At 45.2% G+C, this 13,774-nt stretch overlaps 1 protein-coding gene across 1 annotated transcript in view; it reads right to left on the bottom strand.

The window, feature by feature from the left end:
* Positions 1–2,583: 2,583 nt before the first annotated feature.
* Positions 2,584–13,774, bottom strand: part of LOC134655118 (protein bicaudal D) — a 31,833-nt gene continuing 20,642 nt past the window's right edge. Inside the window, exons 6-12 of the mRNA XM_063510579.1 lie at positions 12,849–12,989; positions 10,548–10,809; positions 9,910–10,047; positions 9,196–9,393; positions 6,348–6,605; positions 5,808–5,974; positions 2,584–5,611 (exon numbers count right to left, since the gene is read on the bottom strand). Coding sequence (XP_063366649.1) covers positions 5,537–5,611; positions 5,808–5,974; positions 6,348–6,605; positions 9,196–9,393; positions 9,910–10,047; positions 10,548–10,809; positions 12,849–12,989 — 1,239 coding nt within the window. The 3' untranslated portion in view covers positions 2,584–5,536. The remainder of the gene's footprint in view (positions 5,612–5,807; positions 5,975–6,347; positions 6,606–9,195; positions 9,394–9,909; positions 10,048–10,547; positions 10,810–12,848; positions 12,990–13,774) is intronic.

The raw sequence follows: 13,774 nt of genomic DNA, 5'->3' as shown, positions 1-13,774 counted from the left end.
GTTATTATTTCAAGTCGGTTATAAAATCTTAATGTCTTGTGAAGAAATAATTACATAGCTATTGATATACCGACAAGTTATCGATACTGTCATATGAACATTTTGTCAAGCCCTAGCGTAAAGTAACAGTTGTTTTTACACAAAATATTTTAAATTATAGACTAATATGATAAAATATTAGCACACAAAGGAAGAAAAACTTATAATGAACTGTATAAACCGGCTTCTTACACTTTTTACGCTGTTAATTTGACAAAATATCGTTATGAAAATTTCGCTCGGAATATCATAAATCCTCTGAAATGAGTATTTGCTTGGATTATTTGGCCCTGTGACACTGCAACCAGGCACACTACAAGACACCATCTTCACTGAATTACTTTATTTAATACTTTTCGTCCTAATTCGTGTATATTTTTCAATTACCGTGATACGCTCTTGGCCGTCAGCGGCCGTCGTCAAACTCAAAAGTGGTTACGTTTTCTCATTGGTAGTCCGACTCTTTCGCACTCATGGGATGATCATATACGTGATGGCTTCCCTTTCGCACACTTAAGCTGTCTGTCAAGCGCGAGCGGATTCTAGGTCTGTGATTACTGGTCAGTCAGGCTTTAAAAACGAAGGACTATAATAAAAATTGCAATTTGAAATGACTTGTATGTCTTTCCGGCTCAATGTTATGAGTTTCGGTTTGACTTGTAACCATGTGTTTTATTTGATTAAGGTTATACAAAGAGTTATTGATTGTAGAAGAGGTGTAAACTCTGAGAACTGGGTGGCTCTGTGAGCTGTAGATCTCGCGAACCCCAATTTCTTCATTAAAAAAACAAAAACTTGATTAACAAAAAAGTCTAATAATTATTGAATCTCCTCACAAAATTCCTCGAGAATCGGTTGAGAAATGCGACTTGTAGAGGAAACTATTCAAAGTTTGAATTTCAAACATACGAAAGCATTTATGACCAAACTGAAACGAAGACCTTCCCTTCGCTCGGCCAAAAATCATTCGCTCTAGTATGGCAGCTGAAATTGATGTCGGAGTGTGTCATGTCATGTCATTATGGTCACTCGATTGTCAAACGTCAACTTTTGGCAACTAGTTACCAGATGATGTGCCGCCGTACAGCGCCATCTACGTCAGCTGAAAAATTCTAAGCACGATTTTTTCTTAGACTTTTTTACGTTTAACTTTATTGCACATAACAAAAGTAAAACAGGCGAACTTAATGCCTCTAGGGCCTAGAGCCCTAGAGTCTAGGCATTCTCTACCAGTCAACCATAAACAGAAACACAGTTTACACATCTTATACAATCAATGAATCTTTGGTTTATTTTATATTATTCTAACAACCTATTTATTTATTTCGTGCGTTGAATTAAAATGAATTGGATAGCTATATTTTTTTTATGTATTGAATTGTAATGTAGTTTTGTACCGCCTAAATTTTAGTCAAAATAAAATTGTAACCCTTATTTAACCTTAGTCATATTATAAAAATTGTAAATATAATTTAAAAATGTTATTTTCTTTAAAAAAAACGCGTAATAAAATACGTAAATATTTACATTACATTTATAAGATTAATATTTTAACGTATAGGGTACTATAACATCAGCTAACCGTTGGTGAAAAATAGTTGGCCCATGTTTCAGCAAGTTACCCTTCCCAGGGGCCAGGGGTAATCGACCTCGAAGACTCGAACCTGGGGGCCGAGTTTTTAATTTCGACCGCTCGATTTCGTTCAATAATATCTCCACTACTAGGCATTAAAATTCTACTAATAGGGTACCTATCGTTTTGGGTCGTCCGATTCGTTTTTCGTCAAGTTCTTAAATTAATTAGTCCTATTCTGCTTTCGTCACCCATTCTACATTCGTCACAATCGTCGGTGGCTTTCAATGTAGAATGCGTGACGAAAACAGAATAGGACTAATTTAAGAACTTGACGAAAAACGAATGGGACGACCCAAGACTATACCACTAATAGAATTGAAAACGAGTGGTCAAAATACCACTAGATTCCTAATTTCTATTGCTTTCAAAAATTAGCATTTGACCGTTTTCCACACATTTTCGAGTGACGATATCGAGCGCTCGAAATTAAAAAATCGGCCCCCTGTAGGTAACCGACTTGGCGATAATACGATGAAGTTAAAGCCCTGTTCATGGATATATATACTCAGACATAAACAGGTTTTGTATTTACTCGTGCCTTCACCGGGGATTATGGTGACCTTACTATTTGCAAATACAGTTAGCTGCAGTAGGATCTTGCAAAACGAAATGCGTAGTAATATCTGACATGTATTTATTTGAAGTCAATCGAACGGGTCATATATTTCTTAACGCTTCGTCGTGTAAGATAGTTCCGCGCTGGCTAAACACAACACAGGTCCTTACGGTCACAAAATGTCTGCAAATGAATGTATAGACACATTAGGTACCTTAATTACCGGTTAGGGTAGCGACTATGTAACATTTTGTAGCAGTCATCAACAGTAATGTACACTTGACTATCTAAATAAACTATCCAATCATTAATTCGTTTTTTATTTACTACACCCAAAAATAAAAGTCAAATGTTAAATATAATAATTTATTATTCTCATACATGATTGATATCAGTCATTGCGACAACACGGCGTGCCTTACAGTTTGAAAATATAGTCCTTATGTCATGATATGTTCCCGAAACTGGTTCGTGATCTGTCCTGACTCTGAAATACAGCGAACACATAACATCTAAAGCTCATTGGTTACATCTGTTTGAGATTCTATTATGCAAAGACTTGTAATCTGATATGATTACGTGAAAGTTAAAGTAACGACAGTAGTACAGTGGCCATCTTGCGTATCTACTCTAGGAATATATGACGAACCGTCAAACTGTGCAATAGTTGACTTCGGCTACGGACTATAAGTGAAGTGGGAACATCCATGCGACCGTTTGCCCAATACTAAATCATGTCGCAATATAGTAAACTAGCGCGCGTTTTAAATACTTTTAAATCTTTAATGATTATAAAAACTCAATCATCTTCTATGATAGAAAATTATATATATGCAAAATAAGTACCTATTCTAAAGAGTTAAGTGTATACTTAAATAGAGAAATATTTGGTTAATCGCTCTGAACCACCACCGGCGAGTGGCAGCAGACATCGAGCGACTCCTGCCGAGGCCTTTATCTCTGATTCATTGATATCGAGCTCAGTTACACTTCATAACGTTCAATAAGCCGAGATCAGGCCATCGATTCACAGTAACACGGTCGGCGGCTGGCTAACCGCCGCTCGTGTAGTCAAATTCATTTTAACAAAATATAACAATCTGATATAAATTAATGTAAATGATTTGATGTCAAAAAACTTGTGTACAATACTATTAAACATAACAATGTCAAGATAAATGTATGTGGACGAAAGAGGCTTATAGTGATAAAAGTATAAATAGACATAGTGCTTTGCCACCATGGAAACTTTGACGCTGGTCCGTCCGCGCCGCTGTCCCGATCCCAGCCAGATATATAGTAATACTAGAAACGATTTCATTCCTCGATTATAAGACGGAAGATAAGGGCAATTAAATACTGATTTCATAACAACCGTAAGAAAAATAGTAATACTTTAACATAAGGTAACAAATACAATTAACAGAGTATCTGGCTCGGCGTAGACAGCGGCGCGCGCGGCGGTAACATTGACTAGACATAAATAATACATAAACGATGTCTGCTGCTTAGCTAGAAAAAATATAAATAAAGATAAATACTAACTACTGCTGGTAAGTCCATCGTTTAAGTACATAAAGAGGCTACGATAAAAGCTAATTCATACGATAGTCTAAAAACAATAAATGCAAGGCTATGGTCCTCGGGCGAGCCCGCTTTGAGCTATGCAAACAAATTATGCTAGTAATGTTAATATTGCAAACCAATTCACTACGCATCTCGACGGAGATCTCATAGATAACCTACGAAGTATACTTGGAGGTTACCGTATTAACTAGAACTATATCTAATCCAGTGAAAATACCTACAACTACGGGCGAGTGCCCCTACATGGAACGGTCGAACTAGCCTAGGTCTGGACACTACGACTACGTCGCGCCGAGGCGAGCCGCCTATCACATCCACGATACACAACGTAAACAATACCGTAACAAGTCAATAATATTTGTAAATTTCCTCTTAATAATAGAAACGCCGACCGGCCGCCGTGAGCGAGATTGAGCAACCTAGAGACCGGTTTGTTTTAAAGATAAAAATACGTGGAGCAAACAGACACAGGTCGAGTGCGACCGGCCGGTCGGCGCTGGACAAGAATGGACGCGAGTGGCACGCGGCCACGGGACGGCAGGTCAAACAAACGCGGACACTACGCTACAACAAGATGGACGAAAGTATCGGCGGAGGGCCACAAACACAACGAACCTACGACAGACTATAGAACAGATTACATAGTCTTTTTGCGCACAATGGATGGACACCGATCATTATTTTTAGAAATTTCATTTTGGACGTACTTAAACATTCGTATCGAGTAGAGGATTTCGTAATCATTAAATGTATATGCGAACCGTACAATTATATTATAAACATGTCATAAAAAATAACTTCGCACGGCTTTATCGATAATTCCTGTTTCGACACGATAATAATAGTAAAATCTGCTTCGCGAGGGACATATCGTCTCGTACGCGACATAACAACGGCGATAAATTCATTCGCGTAATAAAAATACACCGCAACTGTTACAAAAATACTCGATCAACATTAATTTGACGGCGCAGTAGATACGAATAGGAGGAAATTCGATACACTAGTCGGCGACGCGACGCGAACAACAACCGCCCGCTCGGGCGCCACACATTAAAATCAGTCAACTTTAATCAAACACCAACCACTCATGGAGGGGCTCCGCCGACCAAAGTTTAACTTCACCTCCCCCGGGCGCGCGCACGCTATTGCACAGTTTGACGGTTCCGGTCCCGAGCGTGCGCGCGCCCTCTATCGGCGGGGCCCCTCCGCCTAATCTTATTGGTACGGTTAGTAAGATAATTTTATAAAACGTATAAATAATTTAGTTGCCTAAGAACGATTTATAAAAAACGTCGGGGCGCCGCGCTCACTCTAACTTGTCACCCGCGCGGCGCCCCGGGAATCACTAATCACTGTACGTGTCCGAAATCGACAAGTTTCGCGTCACTAGTCGGGGAGACGCGACGCGGTAAATTCGTAAAACTCGCATCGATTAGACATCGGGACCGCCGAGAGAGGTGCGATAACACTAAACTAGAAGACGGCGTCCTCTCCGGCCTGAGCGTCGATCCTACCGACTGCGCCAGATATCGCAGTTTAAGTATCGATCGAGCGAGCATAGGTCGCAAGTATTAAGTTCGTCGTCCACTCGGTCACCGTCACCGTCAGCGCATGCTGGGCGCGGAGAGGGAGCCGGGCAGGCGGGCGGCGCGGGGCGGCCGCGCGAGCAGCGCGCGCAGGGCGAGCGCGGCGGCCTTGAGCGCGAGCACGAGCCGCTAGAAATCCCGCCCGCGCGTTCGCGTCGGCCCCGCCGCCTTGGGCACGCGCCGGGTGCGCATCTCGCGGTCCACCTGCAGAAACACACAGTTAATGAAAAAAATATGTAATAAGACTATATTTAGGTTCGGAAAGAACGTGAATCTGACGAGTAAAAGAGGAGTTTCTGCTTAAAAATATAGTTGTCGCGTCCACCAGCGTCACGGACCACAAGTAGTATGACAAAGTGAGGATCGAGTTGGGACTCTGTCAACCGAGACCTGCACGCACCTCCAGCTCCTCGAGGCGCTGCGTGAGCGCCAGCTTCTGCTGCACGGCGAGCCGCAGCAGCTGGTTGAGGGTCTTCTTCTCGTCCTCCGCGCCGGCGAGGGCCTGCGTCAGCTCGTCCACCTGCGTCACGTACTCCTCGCAACGCGCCGCGAACATGGCGCGGAGACCTGGACGCAAAAGAGTTGTAAGTTCTACGATGCTAAAATGAGTAGTTAAACTGTAATTGAAAGTAATGATTTGAGCTTGACATCTTGCTGGATTTCCTAGGTCCCGTACGGTTGGAAAAAGATATACACAAAACCTACGCGATTGCAAAATTTCACCGTTTTTTTTTTACAAGCTGTTTGGGAGAGCAGGTATTAGAACTAAAGGATTTACTATAACAACATGGCTGTCAACTCAGCTGCCAGCCAGCAGCCAGCGCCACCTCGGCCGTGTTCTTGTTGGACTTGAGCACGGTGCGCAGCGTCGCGATCTGCTCGCGCTTGGTCGACAGGAGGGATTTGAGTTAGACTTGCTAGAACAACATTGTCAACTCACTGGAGAATGTGGCGGCGTCCTCCTTGAGCAGCCGCAGCTCGTTCCTGAGCTTGAGCATGGTCTCGGTGACGATGGTCTTCTCCGTCTCGTACTTGCTCTTCAGGTTGGCGAGCGCCACCTCGGCCGTGTTCTTGTTGGACTTGAGTACGGTGCGCAGCGTCGCGATCTGCTCGCGCTTGGTCGACAGGAGGGATTTGAGCTTGATGACTTGCTCTTGCATTTCGGCCAGCTCGGCGGCGCGCTCTTCGGATTCCATTCCTGGGAAGAGTTGATTATTATTATCGAATCACGGGACATCCATTGCTGGACAGATACCTAAATGTAGTGAATGAAGATAAAGATAAAATAGCATGTCTACACGAAACTGCATGACCGAATGTTTTTTTTAAGTGGAATAAAAATTAATAGAATACATGGATGGATGAAGGTCGATGGACTGGTTCGAGGATCAAGTAAGCGTCGATAGTTCAGTTAGAGCGATTGGACGGATGTACAAATCTTGCCCGACTCAATGATTTCTCAAAAAACTAACTAAAAATAAGGTTAGAATTCAAACTACTGTCAGATAATGAACTACTCTACATTGTAAATAAGTTGCGTTATCTTACTGTTAGACCTAGATCACATAATATAGTGCAGCAACAACAGCCGCAAGGAGTCTCCCACACTACTCAACATATTATTCTGCACGCCCCGGCAGTGCGCGCTCTGTTTCAACGCGTTCTTCCACTCTGAATGGAAATTCGCGGGATTTCTAGTTACGGGTTTTCTTATTCTAGGAATGGTCTTATTGTACGTAGCGTTAAGGTTGAATTTCGAGAAGCAATCGTTCGATCGCCAAGCGTCTTTATCTATTCTTAGCTTGTTTTCTATGGAGTTTTTAGATATGTGTTCAAAGTAGTCCGTGATTTTTTTCACTCTACCGACGCCGCTATAGCTGATGCATTGTTCATACGTCATCTTTTTCTGTAGTTTAGGCTGAAGGTGGGTAAGTTTTCGTTTAATGTCAGCGGACTTTAGTTTGGCGTTGCATTGTTCTTTAGCTTTCTTAATGGTATTCCAGGAGTATTTCTGTTTCCAGAACAGGGAATCTGTGGAGCCTGGGAAGGAAGGATATGTAGATTATATATGGGTACGGGACGGGGCACGAGGGGTAGACATAATTTGGACAGGATTTGTAGTTTTTTTTTCTAATCGTCGACTGTAATTTTTGAATTAAGATTTCGTATACCAAACTGCAATTGGGTACTTTTAATGTATGGGCCCCCAACTCAACTATAATATATATTTCGAAACAGTTTAGTCAACTATAATGAAAACAGTCGAAACAGTTTAGTCAACTATATCGACAAAAAGTGTCTATAAATTGAATTTATCGCGGAGCAAGTATCAGGGCCTCATGAGTTACGAGAAGGTGTAGTTGACCAACCCACCGGCGCGTACGAGTATGAAGGTATCGCGGCTGTTCGCGTATATTAGCTGTATACTTTTGGTTTGTTTACCTATATGATTCTACTAGTTCGAAGTATTATTTTTGTGGACTCGTAGAAAAAGTATTGTATATAATAGTGATATAATCAAGCTTTTTAATCTTGTATCTCACTTAGGTAACTCAGCATAAACACGGTACTCGATTGAAAAGCTCTCCATTATATCACGATTGTATAAAATACTATTAACACTTTTTAGTGTCCCCAGGGCTCGCAAAATTATGGGTGGTGGTGGTAACATAATTCGCTTATTCGAATTCTTGCGGGGCGTATATAACTCACACGGTTACAAAACGTTCGGTCTGTTAATTTGGTGCGTCGAGTGTTAAAGGTTACTCATTAAAGTCAGACAGAGAAGTCTGTTGCCTCTGTGTGAGTAGACATAAATGATCGTGTACAGGTATTACCGGGCGCGCGGTGGTGGTGGCGGCGCGAGTCGAGCGCGGCGTCGAGCGCGGCGCGCAGGTGCGTGAGCTGGTCCAGCAGCGTGTCGGCGGCAGTCATCATACGTTACCGGGCGCGCGGTGGTGGTGGCGGCGCGAGTCGAGCGCGGCGTCGAGCGCGGCGCGCAGGTGCGTGAGCTGGTCCAGCAGCGTGTCGGCGGCAGTCATACGTTACCGGGCGCGCGGTGGTGGTGGCGGCGCGAGTCGAGCGCGGCGTCGAGCGCGGCGCGCAGGTGCGTGAGCTGGTCCAGCAGCGTGTCGGCGGCAGTCATCATACGTTACCGGGCGCGCGGTGGTGGTGGCGGCGCGAGTCGAGCGCGGCGTCGAGCGCGGCGCGCAGGTGCGTGAGCTGGTCCAGCAGCGTGTCGGCGGCAGTCATACGTTACCGGGCGCGCGGTGGTGGTGGCGGCGCGAGTCGAGCGCGGCGTCGAGCGCGGCGCGCAGGTGCGTGAGCTGGTCCAGCAGCGTGTCGGCGGCAGTCATCATACGTTACCGGGCGCGCGGTGGTGGTGGCGGCGCGAGTCGAGCGCGGCGTCGAGCGCGGCGCGCAGGTGCGTGAGCTGGTCCAGCAGCGTGTCGGCGGCAGTCATCATACGTTACCGGGCGCGCGGTGGTGGTGGCGGCGCGAGTCGAGCGCGGCGTCGAGCGCGGCGCGCAGGTGCGTGAGCTGGTCCAGCAGCGTGTCGGCGGCAGTCATACGTTACCGGGCGCGCGGTGGTGGTGGCGGCGCGAGTCGAGCGCGGCGTCGAGCGCGGCGCGCAGGTGCGTGAGCTGGTCCAGCAGCGTGTCGGCGGCAGTCATCATACGTTACCGGGCGCGCGGTGGTGGTGGCGGCGCGAGTCGAGCGCGGCGTCGAGCGCGGCGCGCAGGTGCGTGAGCTGGTCCAGCAGCGTGTCGGCGGCAGTCATACGTTACCGGGCGCGCGGTGGTGGTGGCGGCGCGAGTCGAGCGCGGCGTCGAGCGCGGCGCGCAGGTGCGTGAGCTGGTCCAGCAGCGTGTCGGCGGCGCGCGCCACCGCGCCGGCCGCGCGCAGCCCCTCCAGCTCGCCCGCCGCCAGCGCCAGCGCAGACTCCTCCGTCTCCACGCCCAGCCCGCGCCCGTCCCCGCCCACACCTGCCGACACACAATAATACTATTTGATGCGAGTGCCGAAGGTATATCAACATAGACTAGGAATCCTCTAGACGGAGTTTAGAGCAATTGTTTCATGAAACCGATGCTGCCAAGAATACTGAGATGCGGGGGACGAGGTGAGCGAGTCCCGTGCCGTGATTGGTCCGTTGAAAGACACGGACGTCACACGAAGACACTTTGACTCGAAAATGGAGTAAAACTTCCGTATATTTGTGGCAGAGGGGGTAGCGCTACTATGCTCAGCCTGGAGGATGTCTTGTCTGTGTATATCAATATGTACATTGTAGCGCACGCAATAAACTTATGAGATAAATAAAAATGTGTGCAACCTTAGATGTCTTTCGCGAGACATTCAAGCGAAGAAAGGACCCGAGATAAATGTAAATGTTACTTACGCACGTAAATATTAACTTTTCTTAACGACTTTTCAAAAAAATAAGTCTTAAAATACAATTCATAAGTATAATTTGGCGCGGAATGCGCGAAAAGTATTACCGTCTGTAGCGGCGTGCTCCAGCAGCAGGCGTTCAGGCTGCGTGCCGTTGACGGCGCACACGTGGTGGTACATCTGTGCGAGGGCCTCCGCTGCCGATGTGAGCGCTGGCGCGGCCGATGACAGCGCCCGACCCGCTCCTGAAAACAAATAAAGAAAAAGTTTCTCACACGCTATTATTTAGCTTCGATTCGTATACTCATTTTTTTTTTATTTATTCAAGAAACAAACAGTCTTTTATAGTTATATATAATACTGAAAATTTTCTTAAAACTAGACTTACAGTTTCCTTAATGAAAATATTTTAACATCATGTTAATTCAAATTGTTTTCTACAGAGTAAAACAGAGCTATTTGTGCATACAACAATAAACTAAGAGAAAAATAATAATAAAACTAAAATATAAAAGTACCTATCACAGTAATAAAATTTGTATAATTTTATCAATAAATGTAGATACCTTATTTTATCTAATATCTTATAACAACCATAACAATTGTTTTAAAACTGAAATACAAAAAAAAAGAGGTTTTGTTATCTATCATGTATTTTATGTAATTCATATTTTGACGGTGAGCGTGAGCTCGCCACCCGACACGCGGCACCAGGCGAGCCGAATGAGTTTGAAAGTTAGCGTACCTCCGGCCAGAGTCCTGAGCAGGTCGCAGTCCGCCTGCAAGGCCGCCGCGCGCACCTCCGCCTCCGCCACTCTGTCGCTGAGGTCGGCCAGCGAGGCGCGCGCCAGCGCCGCGGGCGAGGCGTCGGGCGGCGCCGAGGCTGCCTGCAGCTCGGCGAGCGCGGCGCCCAGCGCGCCCAGCTCGCCGCCCGACACGCGCCACCACGTCAGCCACGCCGCCGCGCGCCCCGGCACGCCGGCCCCGCCCTCCGTCTTCTCCTCCTCCTACGGAAACATTCAAAGGTAAAGCTTTAGATTCCTCCGAAAACGGTGCCGTCATATGACGGCCGTCATATAGCGGCCGCAAAAGACGACCGTCTTTACGGTGGCGACATGTGGAAAGTACCACGGCGCCATAACACACCGTCATCCACCAAGGTCAAAGCGGCAAATTTGAAAAATGTAGGCGCGATGGGATAACGTCCCATAGAAAATTTGAATTTCGCGCCTTTTCCTACTGACAAGATTTGCTTGATCATCTATAATTTACTTGGAGGATGAAATATCATCAGAAGAGGAAAATAATCGTAGTACGGAATCATTTATTCAAATCTCGTGTCATTTATTCAAAATGGGGTCACCGCTATCTAATAAAACGTTCACGAAACTATCGACACCGTCATGACGGCCGTCATCTTACGTTACGTTGACAACCAACGTAACGTAACGCCGTCTAGGAAACCGCGCCATCTTGTTTACATAGACTACGTTCTAGTGACGTCAGTCAACGCTATATAGCGGCCGTAATATGACGGCACCGTTTTCGGAGGAATCCAAAGCTTAAAACGACCTTCAGCGTTTTACGGTGTATTCCCACGTTACCCCGCCATACGTGAGGCGGAGACGGATGCGAATGATTTATGTGAATGCACCTATTCCCATCAGTGCCCGGCGGGGACATGTGAGTCTACACCGCTTCTACTACGTTCTTCTTTCATAAAAAATACTACTAAAATAAAATAGGCAGGGGCAGAAACAGTGATGATGCTTTGTTTAAATTAAAAGATACATTATAACGATTCCGATTTTAATATGAATCAAAAGTAAATAATTTATTTATTTATTTAAACTATTGCACGATAAAAAATGTACAAATGGCGGACTTAATGCCTTAAGGCATTCTCTACCAGTCAACCAATGGGTCAAACAGAAAACTTATACTTAGTGCAGGATTGTAAACTAAGAGAAGAAATATGAAACACAAATCCACGCCACCACCATCCAGACCGCCGACCATCCAGTTCAAACGCTTGAGAATTCACCTTAACTCAAATCGACATTAACTAAACGCAAAACGTATTTTTTCTACTCCCATACTTTTATTTGCCATTTAAAAGGTCGTACACACACCTTTAAACCCCTCTGTTATAGTTGTCAAGACAGGTCTTTAGTCTATTCCCCAAAAAAGTATTTGTGCATACACGCAGTATCTTTTTGGTACTTTTACGATACTTCGTGTAATCACCACTTAAAAAATATTGTATGAAATACATTGTTGCCAACCTAATTTTAATTGTCATATCTGACAGATGAGTACTAAGTGCATTGCTGCCAATTTACAAAATATTCATTAGGTTCTATAGTAGAAACAATCAAATTGCTTCAGAAGTCAGAAACGCGCATGTGACACCCGTAATATAGCAAGATCCATAGACTATGAACACCGCTTAGCGTTGCTTGTTAGTCTCCATAGGCTACTGTGGCCAAAATCGAGAAAAAAACTATCCAAAATTGTAATTTAACTAAGAGCAAGTACCAGGGCCTCATGAGTTACAAGAAGGTGTCGCTGACCAACCGGCCGTGGGGCGCGGGGCGCGGTGGCCGGGTTTGGTTTGTTTACCTACATATTATGTCCTATATGATTCCACTTGTTTAAAGTATGAAAAATGAAAAATATTTTTTAATTTAATTTTTTTTTTCAAAGTAAGTGCTTGGTCGTAGAAAAAGTATTGTATGCAACGTTGTTTAACTGAGTCAAAAAATACTCGTGGCGTCTTTATTAACAATTTTCGGCTTCGCCTCAAATTGTTACTCACGCCACTCGCCTTTTTTGACCCCTCTTAAACAACGGTTGCATAAAATACTATTTCGTCACCACAGTAAAAGTCGTGAAGCGCGATTGGTTACCGGTTCAACCAATGCCATGACTCGAGAGGTGGCAGGACGTCGCAGATGCCCTCGCTTTCCGCCGACACTTGTGCGGCACGAACTGACGCCGATAGCTGGCTCTGTGGGATGTAACAGTAGGTAGAATAGAAACGTACGGGCTGGGTGTCCTTGTGAAGAGCGGCGAGCGCGGTGACGCGAGAGGCGGCGCGTTGCAGACCGCAGCGCAACACGCACGCACACGCACTTTCGCTTTCCGCCGTCGCTTGTGCGGCACGCACTGACGCCGAAAGCTGGCTCTGTGAACACACAACAATCATTAACATTTGACGTTAAAAAAACTAGAATTTTGTCGAGACAGGTCATATATATCTTCTTCTTCAACCTAGCGTTTTCCCGGTCTAATAGCGTCAGGGTCCGCTTTCCTGCTCAGTCTTCTCCACTTCGCCCGGTCTTCGGCATCCTCGGGTGTGAGATTGTTCTCTTGCATGTCCGCTGTCACGACGTCCAGCCCGCGCTTCTTAGGCCTCCCGCGGCCGCGTGATCTAGGACCTTGGACAGTGAGGTTGAGGCATCTTTTTCCGACGTATTCTACCGGTCTACGGCGTATATGGCCATACCAAAATATACTGTCCAAAATAAAGTCGAATGCAGCAGGCTATAGTTTTAGGAAATGTGGTTAACATGGTGCTAGCCTATGGACTAATAGGGATGATGACACGTGTTGAATTTCATAACAAAATCTAATAAAATAGATAGCAAACGTGCAATTTATCACAATAATGTGGATATTAAAATAATATATTGAAAAATTACAAAAATACAGGACCTGAAATTTCAATATTTAAGTTTTTTTTTAACTTCCAGAAACGATAAAAGTAAGGGTACCATTTGATTCCTTAGGATTCTTGAGGCGAAGATGGCACTGATGAGAAAAGAGTACCGTTACAAAATGGCGCCGAGCACTTAACGGCTGAGTCATTTCGGGTTGGCGTCAAGGTGCCACCGTTTTATCCTGACAAACCTGCGCTATGGTTTGCGCAGCTGGAAGGACAATTTCGTTTATCCCGAGTAACGACAGACG

This window comes from Cydia amplana, chromosome 16 (assembly GCF_948474715.1).
Source record: "Cydia amplana chromosome 16, ilCydAmpl1.1, whole genome shotgun sequence".
In the NCBI taxonomy this organism is placed as follows: domain Eukaryota; kingdom Metazoa; phylum Arthropoda; class Insecta; order Lepidoptera; family Tortricidae; genus Cydia; species Cydia amplana.
The sequence above is the reverse complement of the archived record's forward strand: the minus strand, read 5'-3'. Positions and strand labels throughout refer to the sequence as shown.